The following is an 18,351-nucleotide window of genomic DNA, read 5'->3' as shown; positions in this document are numbered from 1 at the left end:
CTGATTAATATATTCTTGGAAGAAGGTGGCATGTAGTGTGTGTGTTGAGCTGTAGGAACCTTAACATCCTGGCCCAAGAGTTAGCCAATCAGGAGGCCGAAAACCACATTTCCCTAATGGTGATTGGCTGGTGGAGTGGAGGCTCTTCCGAGTTCTGAGAGAATGGAGGACACACACTGTCGAGAAAATAGCAAAGCAACTTTTTGGCTTTCTGTTGTTTATTGCATATTCTCCAAATGATTGTAGTGATTTATCCTTTAGGAAAGCTTGTTTTGAAAACAAAAGAAGCACAGTTGTTCACAACAAAAGTGATATTCAACAGCCAAAGGAGCTGAGTATAAAGGAACTCTTTTATTCTTCTTTAAAATAAACTTTAGCCTTCAGGTTTCTTCTAACCAAATTTGTTAAGGCTTCCTAGGAGATGCATAAAGGTTTTAAAATTATAAATTAGGGCCTGGGATTTAGCTCAGTGGTTCTGGTGCCTGCCTCGCAAGAGCAAGGTCCCGAGTTCGATTCCCGGTACCAAAAAAAAAAAACAAAACTAAAATTATAAATTAGGCAGGATTTACTGATTCTGATAAGCATCGTTGCTTTACTAATCTTATATCAGATTTATGAAATTGTACAATACAGTATAATTCATAAAGTGTTGAAATCGTTAAATTCTGGTGCAAAATGTATTAAACTCTTTCACAATTAAAGGGATTCTGTCACTCTCTACAAAGAAGTTAATTTAGGTATTTTTTCCCCTGCAGTTAAATATGTATGAAAGTGAGATACATTTGTCAATGTATTTGATAGCGCTCTCACAAATTTTTACACATATATAAAAATCTGCTGTCAATAACTCCTAGTGTTTTTAATGACACAGGGAAGCAGAAAAGGGGAGGCAGGGAAGAAAGATGGAGTCTAGCACAAGGAGTGTATCCTGCTGCGTTCAACTTCCCTTACTTGGTATCATTGCACTTTGCTGTAGTTGTTTTAAATTCAAATAAAGCAGTGACAGCATTTCACCTACAAGTTTTTAAATTTAGTTTTACACACATTGTTTCTACAGGCCATCTTTCTGGAAATGAGAATAACTCTATAATGCAGATTAAGCAGAAGTATTTTGCAGTCTTTCCTAGTGACCATTCCTTGGCTAGCTAACAGACCAGCCATTCAGAAGCAATTTTCTTCAGGCTGAAATTATGTGCTGACCGTAGCAGATCACTTCCCATAATAACCCTTCCCCCACCCAACCTAAATACAATCTGTCTCCTACTCACTGTAATAACGTGCAAATGACTGTAATTTTGCAGACAAGAAACAGCCCAAAGTGAAACGTGTCTAAACAGAGGTCGATTTGAAAAATCAGGGCTATTACCTAAATCTGTAAAATACATATTGTAATAAAACCAGCAACAGCAATCTCCAATAAGTAGTTTTAAAAAATGTAGCTTGTGTTTTGATCTTCTTTATTCACCCAGTCTCCACTAGCATAAAAGAAAAATCCTTTTTCAGAAATGGTTTCATTACATGAGATGTAAATTGCTTTACTTTGCAAACCGATCCCTAGACATTGCTAGGGCACCCTTTCAGGTAGAGTAGCACACCCCACACCGAAAGGGCCAGTGCCAAGCAGAGCTACGATTTCAGACACTTAACACTGACCTATATTACAGCTCTCTTGATGCAAGCAATATACAAATGTTTTTCTTTAAAAGAATGTGCTGTTTTGCAATATTTTGCTAGGATCTCTAGAACTGAAAAGCATGAAAGAGACACAATCTGCTGCTTTTTCTTTTTCATTATTTTAAAGTATGGGGTTGGAAAAAGGAACAAGGAATTATGTGAACATATGGAAAGAAACATTACCTTCTTTAATTTTTTTCCTTTCTTTTCTTTCCTCTTTTCTTCCTTGCCCTTTCTCTTTTTTTTTTTTTTTTTAAGTCTGGGGATTGAACTCTGGGCCCCCTGCATGCTGTGTTTGGCAAGTGCTCTACTGTTCAGTTTTAACCTCAGCCTTTTATTTGTTTACTATTAAAATTTGTCATAATCTTAAATCAATGATGCAATATTTGCTTTATATCAGTTTGATTTGTTTAACTACACTGTACTATAATGACTTTTCAAGGCAGTCCTTATTGTCTCACCTTTGGGTTTTTTTTTTTTTTTTTTTTGGTACCGGGCATGGAACTCAGGTCCTTGTGCTTGCATAGCAGGCGGTGAAACCACTGAGCTAAATTCCCGGCCCATTGTCTCACCTTTGAATGCAGGGCTCCTTCTTTTTAACTTTTTCTTTTTCCTGTACCGGGGATTGAACTCAGGACCTTAAGCTTCCAAGGCAGCCAGCACCACCACCGCCACCACTGAGCTAAATCTCTGGCCCCTTTTTTTACATTCTTTTTTTTTTGGTACTGGAGATTGAATTCGGGTCCTTGTGCTTGCACAGCAGGCTGCGAAACCACTGAGCTAAATCCCTGGCCCTTTTTTTACATTCTTAAGGAATATAAATTGAAGGTGAGTTAGTAGGGCATAAAAATGACCTGAAAAGTTGATAAAGCAATGTTATATAATATGTGTAAATATCTATATTTGCAAAATGTATACAGAAATGCCCAACTCCTTCAAGGTGGGGAATATTACTGGTGTCTTTCTCCCATAACCCTTCCCTCTCCAGCAGGGCCCTGAAGTGTTTAGGTGTGTAGGGTCCGTTTTCCCCCCTGTAGACCAGCTTGTTGGTGCTTTATCTTGATTCAGTGATACCGAAGGATAATGCAAACATTCAATGTTTGCCTAAGAATACTGCTCATCTCTCTCCCTCTCTCTCTTTTTTTTTTGATATTGGGGATCGAACTTGGGTCCTTGCACTTGCAAGGCAAGCGGCAGAACCACTGAGCTAAATCCCCAGCCCTGCTCATCTCTTTTTGATGAGAATTATCCAGAATTGGATATTGTTAGAAGTACTTCACAGAAACTTGAATTAAATTTATTGTGCCAATGTCAAAAAGCAGAGAAAGTTTTTCTAGAAGCTCTTTAGCAAATAGTAAGTTAAAATATTAATTGTAGGTAATTCTGGTTCTTAATAATGTATCCCAAATAGGAAAAGATAATCACAAATAAAGAGAGTCATGTTTCTCTGTGTATTTGTTTGAAACCCTTGGCCTTCTTTGTATTGAGGAATTCTGTCTTTAAAAATGAGAAAGAATCTCCTCCTATGGTAGGACCTGATCACTTTGTAAACGATACCAGTATGCACTAGATGGAGTTGATCTTGGGGCGCAGAGTCAGAGGGTGCTGGTAGTTATTGGAGGTGAGAAAACTGTCCCTTTTACACCATCTTTATGCTTTTCCCACCCCTTATTTTCCTATATTATCCTCATTTGAGGCCCTCCCTCCTTTCTACCACGTCTCTGAATAGAAATCCACTAAAATGTAAAATTACAACATATACATGCTATACAATAGCGTACTGGTACTAATCAAGTATAAGCATATAAATATTAATATACAGAGAAGCATATTCCCTGTTATCTTGTTGCCTTGGTTACTTTTCTTATTGTTGAGACAAAATCCCTGACACCTAAAGTTGAAGGAGGAAAGGTTTATTTAGCTCACAGTTTGTAGAGGTTTTAGTCCATAGTTGGCTGGCTCCAAGGCAGGGTGGCACATGGCAGAGGGGCAACGAAGAGGAGAGAGTTCATGGCAAGCAGACAGGAGGCACCAAGCAGCAGCAGTGGCCCTGCCTTCTTTCTGTCCAGGCTGCAAGCTTATTGCTTGGTGCCACCCACCCACCTCCAGGCTGGGCACCCTTAATCCCAGCATCATATCCTCAATCACATTATCACACCCTTATTCACATTCACACACTCTAATCCAGCCACCTTTGAAACTGCACATCCACACCTGAACCAAGCTTTCCCCGGGGTGGTGGTGGGGGAATCTAGTTACAAACCGTAACACTAGAAATTAAAATAAAATTTTCACCTCTATAAATACTTGAAACACTTGGGAGGCTGAAGCAGGAGGATTGCCAAGAGTTCAAGGCCAGCCTGGGCTACATAGCAAGACATTGTTTCAATAACAAACAAACAGAGTTGAATGTTACAATTTTGTGAGGGAAGTAACTGATTTCAAAGCTGGTAGTTAATTATCTTAGTTTCAGTCATCAATTAGCTGATAGTCTTTTGATTCCTCTTGATTGGCTCCTTTGTCAAACAAAACAAAACAAACACAGTCAAGCCAATACAATAACGCTGCTTTATCCAAAAGTTTCCAGGAAAACCTTGAGAGGCAGAAGTTGGGGAGAGGGTATAAGTGAAATGTGGAGATGTTAGAATACAAAGAAATGCTTTAATTTATCAAAATGGTTTGAGTTAAATATGTGGTTGAGTTGGGCTTGGTTTCATTCTTTAGCCAGTGAAGTTTATCAAAAAGGCTTAAGAGGTCTGGGATTTAGCTCAGTGGTTCCGCCACCTGCCTCCCAAGCACAAGGATCCAAGTTCGATCCCCGGTACCAAAAAGAAAGAAAAAAAAAAGGCTTAAAATACTATGTGTTAGGGCTGAGGATGTAGCTCAGTGGTGCCACATCTGCCTTGCAAGTGCAAGGTCCTGAGTTCAGTCTCCGGTACCAAAAAACCCCCCAAAACTAAAAAACAAGATACTAGGTGTTGAAGATAGGGCTGGATGATTATTTGAATGTTAGGATGCTTTATCTTTGGTTTTGGTTACACTAAGTCTATGCTGCAGACCAGAGATTTGCTTCTATTAAGGGGACTGTGTTGGAGAAGATGCCACTGGTGAAATCTCTTTTTAAACATCCCTTTTGAAATTCTGTTATTCTAAGTGCCAACTATTGATTTTTCTAAGCTAATGTAACATATGGGGTAACCATGAGTTCCCAAAGGCTGAAATGTAGACGACACCCCAGGGATACAGGAAGTGCGCAAGACTGATCTGGTCCTTGGAGAAACCACTCTTCTAAAAGAAGAAAAGTTAAGAGTCACCATATGGCGCTGTGTTATTATCAATGGGCCATCCACAAATGTAAAATCTGTGCATTTCAGAATATAAAGCAAACATCAAAGCTGAGATAAAGGATAAATTGATATTAGGTATCAAATTCCCATTTTATTCATGCACAGCTTTGAGTACAAATGGATTTAGGGAGATTAAAGGACTATTACAGATTGCATTCCTCTGGTTTATATACTCCAATAAAGGGTGGAAACTACTGTTCATTACTTTTTGCAACATCAAGTCTAGTTCATCCAGGGTAGTGAAACAACTAATTGGCAATTTTTTAATGGCCTAAATATATTAAAAGCCCAAATGAGTCAATAGCTATTACTTAAAACCTGTGACATAAATATTTGTATTGATCCACAAAGTCATCACTGAATATTTACATCATATGCTGTCTTCTGCTAGCACTGGTTCAGTGTGTGTTCATTTGACTCAGTTAAGACACACTTTTAAATCCCAATTGTCATGTGCAAATTATAATCCCAATAGCATTGGATCCCTCAAACTTGGGATCATGATGCTTTCAATTAAATTCAGAAGGCACCCATTAGCTTTAAATTTTCAACATTATAGGTCCTAAAAATAATGGAAAATAACACTGAAAATTTTAAAAATAAAACTGTAAAAGCTTAATAAATACATAAATACATTAGTGTAAATATATTGGCAACTTGTTATTCCATATTAACCTCTCTTGTCCTATGATATGAGTCCCATTAGCTGGTTACATTTGTCCCATAATAGATTCTAAAATATTTTGTTTTTATGAATTGCAGATGTAGTATTCAGAGGTCACTACCCACCCCCTTCTCCCCGTACAAACAGCGTTAAACATTTAGGGAAGAGGAATTTTGACAATTCAGATTGTTTAAAAATACGAAGGTTTAAGAATGGGGACTGGGACTGTTTCAGGGGTTAATCTTCCTAGTATATTTTGTCTCCCATAAATCGATTTAAAAAAATGAGACTGGTCTGAGGTGTTAATATGGTTGGCCGTGGCCAGCTTTTTGGTTTTATTTCTTTGGAGCCGGCTAAGACCAGGTGGGGAGGCCTGTTACTAATTTAAGGGAAGAGCCCTTCCCGTTCTGTCAGCTAAATAGTTGCTGGTTCTCACTTCAGTGGTTGTAGACCCGAAAACTGGAAACAAAAGGGTTACTTGTTTTTCCCCACCGCCTTTCCCCCGACATCGATTTTTCTTATTTAATCAGCAAGCAAAAAGAGACATAGGGAAGAAAAAAATTGCAGGAAGGGCGAAGTGGTGGTGGGGGAGGGTTGAAAGCCATTCCTGGGAGCTGGACTGCCGAGTGCTTGGAACAAGGAAGGGAAGCCAGCAAAACGCACTTCCACAGCCACCCTCCCCTTTCTCCTCGCTGCGCGCTGGTGGCTCATTTGGTTTCCCTCTGCCACGGAGCAATCACATACATTATTTCCCCCAAGATAACACAATCAAACTTGTATTTACCGACATCTTCTCTTCGCAGCCTGTTTGAGATTTGTTTTAATAAATAAGTGTTTTATGTGAATGATGTAGTAATTGAAACGGGCACACCATTTTTTCCCTCTTCTTACTGCGGGAGGTTCCTCAATCCCAATCTGGTTGGAAAATAAAACGCTTTGTCTCCACAACCACCCCCCACCGCACCCCCACCCGAGCTCAGTGTGTGTTTTATACGTGTGTGGATCTCAGCCCCCTACAGTAGCCCAGAGAAAGAAGCTAGCCAATGAGAGAGCCCAGTTTCATAAAAGCTGCTCTCTGATTGGCCCGATGCGAAAGGGCATTGGGAACAAAGAAAAGTCCCTTTCAGGTATAGAGGCTTAGAGCTCTTTTTGCTTCACTCCCTCTGTGTGTGTTGTGTTTCAGTCCTGATTTCAGTGTTGCAGAACAAGCTTGTTGTGTGTATGCACCAGGGGGATTTTTGTTTTCTGGTGTTTTTTTATTTTAATTTTTGTTTTTATAAAAATACACAGGACAGTCTGTGACAGTTGATGGTCCATCTTCTTTAATAAAAAATTTGTTGAAGAGATTATAATTCCAAAATAAAGCGGCTGCAACCAAACACATTCAATGCAGTTAGAAGGAAAAGGTCAACTCGATCCAATACAGACCGTAAGTACGGTTGCGTGGTGTGTCTCTCTCTAGCACTTAGCGGGGACTTCATGCAGGGGAATGTGCGACTTTTATGCATTGAAATGAGGAACTAGTTACAGGGCTTGGCTTTTTGCATTTAGAACAACCCAAGAAGGGTGAATTTTATTCAGTGGAGGGTGAAGCATTTGTAACTTCTTCACACAAATGAAGCTTGACCGGGCACTCGGGCTAACTTACAGTAAATTACCTTTGGGGCTCTAACCCAAAGGAGGAGAAAAGCGACACAGTTACATATCCTGCTCCGCAGTGTCAGTTCTCTGGCACACCTTCTTCTCCCTCTCCTGTCCTAGCTGGGCAGACCCCTCCCCAGCCCAGCCAGGAAAATGGGGCAAAAGCCGAACAAGCCGATTTCTGTCTCCTGTCACTGCCTAGTGCCCAATAATTTAATAGCAAATAAGGGAATATTCACCTATTACATGTAATGGTTATAATTACCACTTTCCACTTTCCTAAAAAACTCGAGCAGCAAAAACATTAAGAGACAGGGGAAAAAAGCCCCACCCAACCGAAACATACCCACAAATAGTAACAATGGTGTGTTTATTACAGGACCCAGTTTAGGAGCTAGCAAAATGTATTCTTTGTTCAGTACACGAAGGGGTCCCTAAAATTCCAGTGGCGGAGGTGCCCCTCCCCTCCCCCAGGCGTCCGTGTCCCTGGCCCCTTGGGAAAGGCTACAAATTGGAGAGGAGTTGAGGAAAGGTTTATAAGGTGTTTCTTTAAAACATCTGCTTTGCTCTTGTGCTCATTACATTTCACTCCTTCCGAGCTTCCGAGATCCTGGATCTCAGAGAAATGTTTCACATTCATAACTTGTAGCTTCGCCCACTGCGGGGGGCGGGGGTGTGCAAGGGGAGGGGACACCTTCAGCTTTTTTCTAAAGACCAGATCAGTATTTTCTTGATACGCTTGTCACCATTTTTGTTCTCACGACAACCAATTGAGCCCTTGATCCTCACGTGATGTGAAAGGCTCGACTGTAACAAAATCGCTGCTTTTAGGTGGTTGGTTGCTGCTCACCCGGCCCATCCCCCTCTGGCCCGGCGTCTCCTGCTCAGAGACTCTCCACTTCCAATCCATCAACAATTCATTACTGCTTTTAGCTTCCAAACGCCAGCTAATTAAAAATACTAAGCCAAGCTCCAAGGCCATCTGACTAAACACTGGAGGGGGTGGGCGAGAGGTGGAGGAGAAGGAGGAGGAGGAGAGAAAAAAAATAAATAGCAGGGAGCTGCATCGAGTGCTGCGTGTGTAAGAGGAAAACTGTCCTGAAAAAGGTCGCCTTAAAAAAAATCCTGTTTTGACTCTAATTATCGAATTACCACATGACTGATTGGCGTGAGCATGGAGGACTCGCCCCCCTCCCCGAGCCTATACTAGGAACACGTTTCCTTTTTCTTAAAACAACATGAAACAGGAAAACATCACATCCTCTGGGTTTCGAAGACCGAGCCCATTTCACACGCCGTCGTTCCCTTCAGCGCCTGGCCGGGAGAGGCTGCTCTGAGTGGGAGCCCGGCTCTCCAGCCCCTGCTCCCTCCTCCACACCTGTCTTTTCCTCCGGCCCAGCTTCTCTTCCCACCCTTTCTTTTTCTTCTTCTTTTCCTTTTTCTTTTCCTTTTCCTTTTCCTTTTCCTTCTTCTTCTTCTTCTTCTTCTTCTTCTTCTTCTTCTTCTTCTTCTTCTTCTTCTTCTTCTTCTTCTTCTTCTTCTTCTTCTTCTTCTTCTTCTTCTTCTTCCTCTTCTTCCTCCTCCTCCTCCTCCTCTTTCTCCTCCTCCTCGTCTTCCTCCTCCTCCTCCTCCTCTTCCACCACCTCCTCGTCCTCCTCCTCCTTCCATTCTCCTCCTCCTCCTTGTCTCTTAAGTTAGTTCGAGAAATCAAATCTGTCAGGACGGGCGGAAAAATGCCACTTCCCGACTAACAGGCGGAATCCAGCCCAGATTTTCAGTCCTTTCTTCTTATTCTTTCTTCCCTTTCACTAATTTATCCGATGTTAGCACATTCTGTCTTGTTACTAGCGGACGCCTGTAGGTTTGCTACATGGGATCATTACTTACTGATCACGGTGACTCTGAAGTCTGGGACTGAAGGCGGAATGAGAAGTTGGGAAAACTTTTTTCTCTAAGATCTTTTTTTTTTTTTTTCCTTTTAAACCCATTATTCTCGATGCTTGTTAAGAGGGAAAAAACCGTTTGGTGCTTCTGTTGTGAATGTGAAACATTATCTTCCAGCTGTACAGTGACACATTTTTTTAAGGAGAAAAGGACTCCTGATCTGTTTGCCAAAAGGGGGGGTGGGGAGGTGGAATAATGTTATCAAGTGATATTCTGGCTGAGATGTGTTATTTGGTCTCTTCCTTCTTGATCATTTGGTGTTTAAGTAAAATGAGGCACAGGCTTGTTTGCCGAGTGGAGTGGGAAATGCATTTTGATTTGCTGGCCTAATTAAAAAATGATAAAGGATTAAAGGTAAGCAATGTCTGTGTGTGTGTGTGTGTGTGTGTGTATGTATATTTTTTTCTTGACAATCCACTGTTAAAAGGGGGCTGATCCCTTTAAAAACCGTTTTAACTGCTCTTTGTCAAACACACGCATTTGCGGTCATCGAGGCCACCTTGGCAGATCACTGAAAGTGTATGTCTTAATCAGTTTTCCCGTACAGTCAGTAGCACCATATTTAACAGACTGAACAAGTCTGTGACCTAGTGATCCGGTTAGAATTTTTTAGATGTATTTTTTTTCTCAAAAGGCAGATATTTAATCTTTTATACAACACTGTCTTTTATAGAGAAAAATGATTTTATAGACATGTGTGTATATTCCAAAGAATGTATAAACTGTTTGGGAAGAGAGGATAGGCAGGAGGTATGTATGTGTGGGGGGAATTATTGGTTGGTTTGTTGTTGTTGCTGTTCCTTACTGGGAACAAAAACCAGATTGCCCTGAGACAGTTTGTAAGAAGAAATACTAAAATTAGAAATAAGGAAAATTTAGCAACATCATTTGAAAACCAGTCTCAGAACTTCCAGGGTCTGGTCTTTTAAATTGCAAGAGCTAGTACATGTTTAGGGATGTTTAATGCCGTGTCCAAGTGTTCAGGCTGTTTCTGGAGCTAAGATATCACATGTACTGGACAAAAATCCTAAACTTAAAAAAAAAAAGCCACAAAAACCTTTCTGAATTTGAATCAGATTCTTAAGATATTTTAATGCTTTTAAAAAATTGATTATCTGTGTGTTGTGGATAAAGGGATTTTCTTTTTAGATAATGTAAAGATGCTTACTGCCATGGGTATGTTTTGGGGGTCTGGTTATTTTCCTTTAAACGTGATTTTGGACTGTGGAGACAATACATGAGCCACCTTACTCTGTCCTTCCCTTTACCCCTTTACTGACTCCCCAGTATTAATCGTTTTTTATTCTGGTAACACCCAGACAAGAAATATTCGGCTTTTCCCCCCTTCACAGGAATAGGTGGACCTGGACTGAAGGGTGTAAAAAATCCCTGGACACATTCGTGGGGCAGGAAAAAGAAGAGGAAGATTAGAAGATTTTGGTTTTTTTTTCTTTAAGAGAAAGTCCAGCAGAGCTAAACGAATGTCCCCTCATCTCCAAAGGAAAGTTCATCAGATTTTTATTCTAGAGAGCTCACCTTCAGGATGTCAGTGAACATTTCTACTGCAGGAAAAGGTGTGGATCCAAATACAGTTGATACTTATGACAGTGGTGATGATTGGGAAATTGGGGTTGGAAATTTAATAATTGATTTGGACGCTGATTTGGAGAAGGACAGGCAGAAATTTGAGATGAATAATTCCACCAACACCACTAGCAGCGGTAACTCTAAGGATTGTGGAGGTCCGGCCTCCAGTGGGGCCGGTGCTACCGCAGCCTTAGCTGATGGCCTAAAATTTGCTTCTGTTCAGCCCTCTGCTCCCCAGGGGAATTCACACAAAGAGACCAGCAAATCAAAAGTGAAAAGGAGTAAAACTTCTAAGGATGCTAATAAATCTCTGCCTTCTGCTGCCTTGTATGGGATTCCCGAGATCAGCAGCACTGGCAAGAGGCAGGAAGTCCAAGGGCGCCCTGGAGAGGCAACTGGCATGAATTCAGCCCTGGGTCAAAGTGTGAGTGGCGGCGGCGGCAACCCAAACTGCAGCAGTACCGGCACCAGCACCTCGGCCGCCGCCGCGGGGGCAGGCCCCTGTGGGAAAAGCAGGGAAGAGAAGCCAGGTAAAAGCCAGAGCAGCAGAGGCGCCAAGCGGGACAAGGACGCGGGGAAGTCCAGGAAGGACAAGCACGACCTGCTGCAGGGCCACCAGAATGGCAGCGGCCAGGCGCCCTCCGGGGGGCACCTCTACGGCTTCGGGGCCAAGGGCGGCGGGGGCGGCGCGAGCCCTTTCCACTGTGGGGGCACTGGGAGTGGCGGCGCGACTGCGGGGGAAGTTAGCAAAAGTGCCCCAGATCCAGGGCTCATGGGAAACTCTATGTTGGTAAAGAAGGAAGAGGAGGAGGAGGAGAGCCACAGGCGAATCAAGAAGCTGAAAACTGAGAAGGTAGGATATACAGTTGCCTTCCTGATATCCCGCTCTCTGAGTGCATTTTGCGGGGTGTGGGGTGTGCTTCTGTGTGCTTTACATTCTCGCTTTCGGGTCCTTTGCGAGAGTTCTATGACACACATCCCTTAAGCTAAGACTGCACATGGAGTGCTTTCTCGGGCGCAGTGTTTGGCTCACGCTCCTGCTGCTGCTTGTAGTTCTAGTGTTTGGGTCCCCAGGTGGGAGGGGCTGAGTGAGTGAAGTACCTTTTGCCCTACAGATGAGGGCTCCTGGCCAGTCAGCAAGTCGCGATGTGCTTTTAATAGAAGACCAGTTTATGCATCCACTTCACTCTTGCCCTGGTTTCTTCCTTAAGGAGAACTGTCTCGTTTTAATTTACACATCTGTATTTTTGCTAGTGAAAAATAGGTGCAGGGGTTAGGTGCAGGGTTCAAGTTCCCTCTGTGGAGAGGAATATGGAGGATTCTATTCTACATGTCGCCCTCATCCCAATCATTGTTTTGTTATTCTCTCCAAAATAGTACCCTCAAAGAATGACCTTGGATGGGTTCCTTCTGCTACTGGTCCTGAATTAAACTCCAAGCTTGGCTTGTTGGATCATTGGCTTCATAACTGTGCAGCAAAACTGGGACGGTTTTGGTGGCTGCTAGGATTCTAAATTTGTCCCTTCACCCACTTTGTAGCTAGAGATTAGAAGTGTTACCTCTTGAGTATCTAGCTCACAGGAGAGCTGGACATTTGGTAAGAAAAGTAAAATAGACTTGGTGACTGATGTTCCTGAAAGGTGAAGACATAGCCAAAGGGGAAATAGTAAGAGTTGCAAGAATTTCATGTAGCACTTGAACAGTGTGAACACTTAGGCCGTTTGGAGCCTTACTTCCATCTTTGTCATTGTCTTCAAGTTTGCAGTTAGACCTTACCTTGCAAAAACTGCTGTCAGTGCTGGGCTGCCTGGGGATGGAGGCCTGTGTCCTGCCTGAGTGGGGTGTGATTTTGTGCACTGAGTAATATCTGGGAACAGAAGATGCTGTGTCCACCAGACACAGGAGCTAGTTGAGTGTGAGTGGTCTTTCTGTAAAACTAACCTTTAGATTAAAGCTACAGGTTGTATCTTGGTTACTCGGAAATGTGGTGTGGTCACCTGGAAATGTGCTTATTTAGGATTCTTGCTGTTTTTGACTTGATTACAATTTTAACTGGTGGTAATATGTCTTTAGGTAATTATTTCTATGTAAATTTATTCACAGTTCTCTAAGCCTTTTTATTTTTGTCTTTGTGTGCTCAACATATAAATTGAAGTATAAGAGTAAAGTTTTGATTTTAGAAGTTGATGGAGGTTAAAGTGTAAAAATGCCAAACTTGCAGAGGGCATTGAACTTTTTTGTTTCTTTGGTTCACATCCTTTTGGTTAGACAGCGTTCTACATCATGAATTTAAATGAAGTTTTTAAAATCCCAGGTTTCAATTTTTATGTTTAAATATATAGTTTCACCTAATTTTCCCAAAAAGGCATTTTGAAGTATTCTTATTACTTAGTACAGTAGGGCATTTACATTTGTTGCCAATAGTCTTCAAATTGCAGTTCTAATCTGCTTTAACTATCTAGATGAATTGCCCTAATCCAGTGCGCACAATGGCTGTGGTTAAGGAGTCAGAGCCATTTGATTGGATTCACTGGCTGCTTGGAATGTGGGAGGTACTACCCTTTTGCATTCTCCTTAGCCTTTTAATCTTCCAGCCAAATGTTCGCATTCAACAATTTTGTTTAGCTGGGAATCGGAGCATTTCAGGATCTCAAAGGCTGCTGTCATGGCAACTAAGATTAGAGCTTGGTGTCGGTTCTCCAGTTTTTGTGTTCTTTTAGCTTTCCAGTCACAGAGGAAACTGGATGAAGAATGGAAGAATTAAATTATTCATATACATGCAACTCATTTTCAGTCAGAGCAATATAAATGTGATCATATGAATTACATAAATGAAAAGCAAACAAGCCACGGCTGGCCTGGGCTGGGGGAGGGGAGAGTGCATGTTGCACACAGATTCACTCCTGCCCCAGTGTGGGAAGGGAGCTGCAAGGCCAGCCTCACTCTCCAGAGTTGACACAGAGGTCTTAGGGGTGACTGCGAAGGGCTTGGATCCTGCGGTGTTGGCCATTCTTGGCAGGCTGAGGTGTTGGCTCAGGATCCCAAACATTCCCTAAGCCTTTCCTCCTCACTGCCACCTCACCACAGGAGGACATGGCACTCCCTGGCCTGAATGCCACTGTGGGAAGTAACTCCTATTCCATCAACTAATGGTTGTGTCAAATTAGGCTTCAATTTAGAGAGTATTTCTTAAAGGAATGAGTATACTTGTCTAGGAAGCAAAGATGTAGTAGGACAAGCTTCACTTAACAGAAATGTTTCAACTTTCAGGCATTTTGCAGGGAAGGTTTGTTTTGGTCAATTTATATGTTCTTATTTCAGCCTTTCTGACCTGAGTTTGTGAAGAATAAGAGTCTTAAGAGTGGAGATGATTTTCAGTAACCACATGGGTCTCCTGAGGGACCACATGCAAAAACCAAATAGGAGGGTATGCGTGTACACATTTCATTTTAGCCTACTCTGAACATTTGCAGGCGATTCCTAGGACTTGTCATTGGTTAATTTTCACAGCATGTTTGCATGTCTATTTTTGGTCTGTTTATTCTGTTTCTTCACTATACAAAGTCATGTAAAACATGATAAATTGGACCTTATGAAACCTAATTAAATCAATGAGTGTTCTACTCCTTTATGTGAAAACCACAAATATGCTATAAAAGTCGCCACTCCCTTAATACGTGAACAAAAATAAAAACATGCCATAATTCTAAGATGTTTGAGCTACATTTCTATAGCCCATTTTGTGGTTAAGCCACCAGTGACATGTCTGAATAAGTAGATTTGACAGGTTGGCTTTTGGTTGTTAAAACCTGCCTTTCCACCTTCCCATCCTTTCTTTTGAAGCATAATAGTCTTGCGTTGAAGCTCTTTACGTATCCTCTTTACTCAGTTTTGACTTATCAGAGAGGAGGCAGTCAGCTGGATAAATAGTTATATAATACATGGGTTTATTTGCTGGAAAATACATGGAAAAATTCTTAAAAGCAGCTGAGACTTAAATAGAAATGAAAGACACAGAAGGTCACATAGTTGTATTTTAGGATTCTATTCAGTACATATCCCAAGAAGATAATTACTTTTGTAATATCGTATGGTCCTTGTCATCCTAAGAGGAGTGTCTACAAATGGACCTGTCTATAAAGGATATTATTATTCATTTTGTTCTCTTGTGGAAGCCTTTTTACAGTTCACTTGGGAATTCTGGCACATTTTCTAAGTAAGTGTGAGCAGTTTAAGAATGTATTTTGATAAATGAGGTTGTTTTTGTTTTTAGCAGACCCCCCACCCCTACCCCCCACCCTGTGCCACCTATGAATTCTTCTTAGAGTGCAGTTTATCCACGGTGAAATAAAAGGGCAGGAAGGTCACTTGCTGTAATTAAAGAACAAAGTCCATTGTTGTTGGACAGCAAACTGTTTTGAAAGCTACATAAGAGATTTAGCTGTTAAAAGCCTTGGTCACTAAGGGTGGCTCCCAGCCAGCACTGTCTCAGGCCTTGGTTTTCTGCAGGCTTCCTCCGTGGAGGGTGGCAGGGCTTTTTAAGGTGGGTCCAAGGTTGCTCTTTCCCCAAGAAAGGGCTCTGTGAGAACCCATGTAGCTTGTAGTATTTGTGCAATCAGGCCAATCACTACATTCTGAGGTTAGTATTTGAAATGTTCGGTTTGGTGGCGAGATTAAATATGTCCATAACTGTTCAAGATTGAGCTAAAGAAGATAATGTATAGCAACTTTTAATAACTTTGCAAATAGTTTGTAAAACAAAAATGAGGGGAGGAATTGATTGTCCAAATGTCATGAGGTTAAGAATTCTCTTCAAGTGAAATTGCATGGCTGCAAGATGGTTTTAATTAGGGTGTTATAAAGGCTTATTTTTCCTAAGCAGCATTTTATAGTTAGTAAATGAAATGTATGCCGAAAGTGCTAAGCAGAAATCTCCCTAACCACAGAGGTGTTCAATAACCACATTCAAAAAACATGGGAAGTACCATCTGTTCTTCGTTTATTGAATGGCTGAGATTTGCTCCAATTTTGATGGTGTCTGCTTTTTTGTTGTTTAAAAAAGTTCACCTGGTACTTCATAGAAACTTGAAATTGCAGTAATATGAGCAACACTGTGAAAACACATGTTCCTACATTTATTTTAACCAGTTCCACTTTTATTCAAAAGATTTCCAGAAGGCTCAGCCATTGACCACTTTATAATGGTTATTCAGTTCCTGCAGGCACTCACAATGAGGGGGTCGTTTCTTCAAAGATCTGACTATTTAGTCAGTACCTGAATTATTCTGTCAATTTTCCCCCTGGAGGCAGGGGAGGTCTCTCACTGGTTCACCCTGGTCGTGTTTATCGGTTAATCTAATTGTGTGTGATAGCGCTGTGGACCGGTGTTCACTATACGTAGACCATGCTCCAGTTCAGAGCTGTGGTCTATCTGAGATTGTTGATAAACAAGCAAAATATTCTTTTAAGGATAATTTTTGAGTCCTTGACTTTTAGATTCTAAGGGTTTTGGTCCAGGGTTTAGTAAGAGCCCTGGGTAAAACATTATCCGGCCTTTGTTTGAGGTCTTTTATTGAAGCTAATGACTGGGCTTGTGCCTCCCTGAGATAAATGACATTATCTCTGAGTGGGCTGACAGGAAACAGACATGTTAATGGTGAAGCTGCGGGGAGGATCTGCTTGGGTTCTGACAAAAGAGTTGAGAAGGGACCCCTGGTTGTGGTCATTAACACATAATGCATTCTTGCTCTTCCTAGGAAGCCCTTGATAATTGGAAAGCTATTTTAGCCACAAGCACTTAAATCATAAATCTACTACTCCTAGTTCCTTTGGATCCTTAAAAGTAGCAAAGTAATGTGTTTTTGTTAACAAGTATGTATCTGGTTTTCTAACGTGGTGACTCCTGGGGCAGTAACATTTGGGAGAGCTGTAGGTTGAACTGTTTTTATCAGATGGGTTCATTCTTTGTGTTTCAACTTTGCTTAGCCATCTCTTTGCTCTAATAAGGCAAAAAAGTGGTTACAGAGCTTGAGAAAAGTCATTTTGATACTTGACGATATCTCATGGGAGAGAGGATAAAATCTCTTTTTATAAGCTGGTAAAAAGATTTTGCTCAGTGACTTGAATGTGATGAAACCTGCCTTTTGAAGTATATGTTAAAAAATCGGGTATAATTGAGTTTCACTGGAATTTAAACTCTGCTTCTTGAACAAAGATAATTGCCATGTTGAACACACTCTAGAGGTGTAGAAGAGGTGGAAGGATCATGTTATTCTCTTCTTTAATATTAAGCACTGAAAGTTTTTCATAGTAATTACTGTACCACAACATAGTTTTGATTGCCAGCACTCTGAACTTGCCAGCGATCTGAACATCAAGGGTTTCCCCTGAATACTAAATAGTTTATTCCTGAGTTGCTTTTAGGGTGTCCTGTGTAATATGGAAGTGAGAATAAAGGAAGTACTAGGCTATCCTCATTAGCAGCATTACAGTGGACATAGCCCTTCTTCCCCAGGATAGTTTTCATAAGTAATAATACCTGCCTAGTCTCTGCATCCTTTAAGGTTAAAGGGAAAGGGAACAGGTGAGGCTTCTGCCTTAGTAATGACAGGTTGTCATAGAGTAATACAGGGGTCATACTGGGGCCTTATAACTCCTGCTTCACAAGTGGGTGCCCAAAAATGTTGAATTTGCGTGTAAAAATGTTGGATTGGGAGTAGTAGGTGATATGGACTTTTTTCGTTAAGAAACAAACAGAAAAACCCCAAAAGTCACCACTGATTTTACTATCCACTTTGTTGCAGAGTAGATTCTCCCCCTTCTTGTGTCCAATTCTGTCTTTCAACTGAAGTTTCGGTAGTGACTACTTGCTTTCTGTTGCATGTTCTTTTTAATTTAAGCGAAAGATTTTGGCACTGGAACAAAACCACTGCAATGAAAGGTTGTTAAACTATTCATAGTTGACTGACTAGCAGTTGGGCTGTTTGTAATGTTATTTTGAGAACTTGGGTAATCAAGATGGTGAGACTCACACTTTGTTGCTAAAACTGAATGCTATATATTTGCTAGATTTTGCTTAATTACACCTCAGGAATATAGTAGAGCTTTTGCATGAATAACTGCAGTGATCACATAGCAGATACTTATATTTTGATTGTCAGTGGATCTTGAACCGCAGGTATCTCATGAGATATTCACAAAAATTTTTAAAAATCCCTATCACAGCTAAATGGAAATTTAAAAGTATATATTATAATTGTAGTAGAGAACTCAATGGGAAGAGTGCTTCAGTTAGGATAAGTAGGTTTGAATTGCTGATTTTTCAAAGCTTCTCTTTTTTCTTTCTCACTCTCTTCCAAGTCTGATTATTATGCACTGTGACTATTCCTGCTCGAGCACTGAGCATTCTGCCTCCTTGGATTCCTGTGTCAGTGAGCACCTTAAGAAAAACGTGCCTACAGGGACATTTAAGCATATTCCAATAATGCCATATGA

The 18,351-nt window shown here is 41.1% G+C and overlaps 1 protein-coding gene across 5 annotated transcripts in view; it reads left to right on the top strand.

Annotated features, from left to right (window-relative positions):
- Positions 1 to 6,833: 6,833 nt before the first annotated feature.
- The window catches only part of Znf608 (zinc finger protein 608), a 112,743-nt gene continuing 101,225 nt past the window's right edge, over positions 6,834 to 18,351 (top strand). For 2 of the 5 annotated variants that reach the window (XM_004854467.4, XM_087180531.1), the window contains exons 1-2: positions 8,057 to 9,624; positions 10,623 to 11,710. In XM_004854467.4, the coding sequence (XP_004854524.1) occupies positions 10,814 to 11,710 (897 nt within the window). In that variant the 5' untranslated portion in view covers positions 8,057 to 9,624; positions 10,623 to 10,813. Of the gene's footprint in view, positions 7,115 to 8,056; positions 11,711 to 18,351 lie in introns of those variants that run through there. The other 3 variants (XM_004854468.4, XM_004854470.4, XM_087180530.1) reach the window with 3 other exon arrangements.

This window comes from Heterocephalus glaber, unplaced genomic scaffold (genome assembly GCF_053883595.1).
Source record: "Heterocephalus glaber isolate CG9 unplaced genomic scaffold, H.glaber_assembly_v1.0 deba00001463, whole genome shotgun sequence".
NCBI lineage: Eukaryota > Metazoa > Chordata > Mammalia > Rodentia > Bathyergidae > Heterocephalus > Heterocephalus glaber.
The sequence above is the reverse complement of the archived record's forward strand: the minus strand, read 5'-3'. Positions and strand labels throughout refer to the sequence as shown.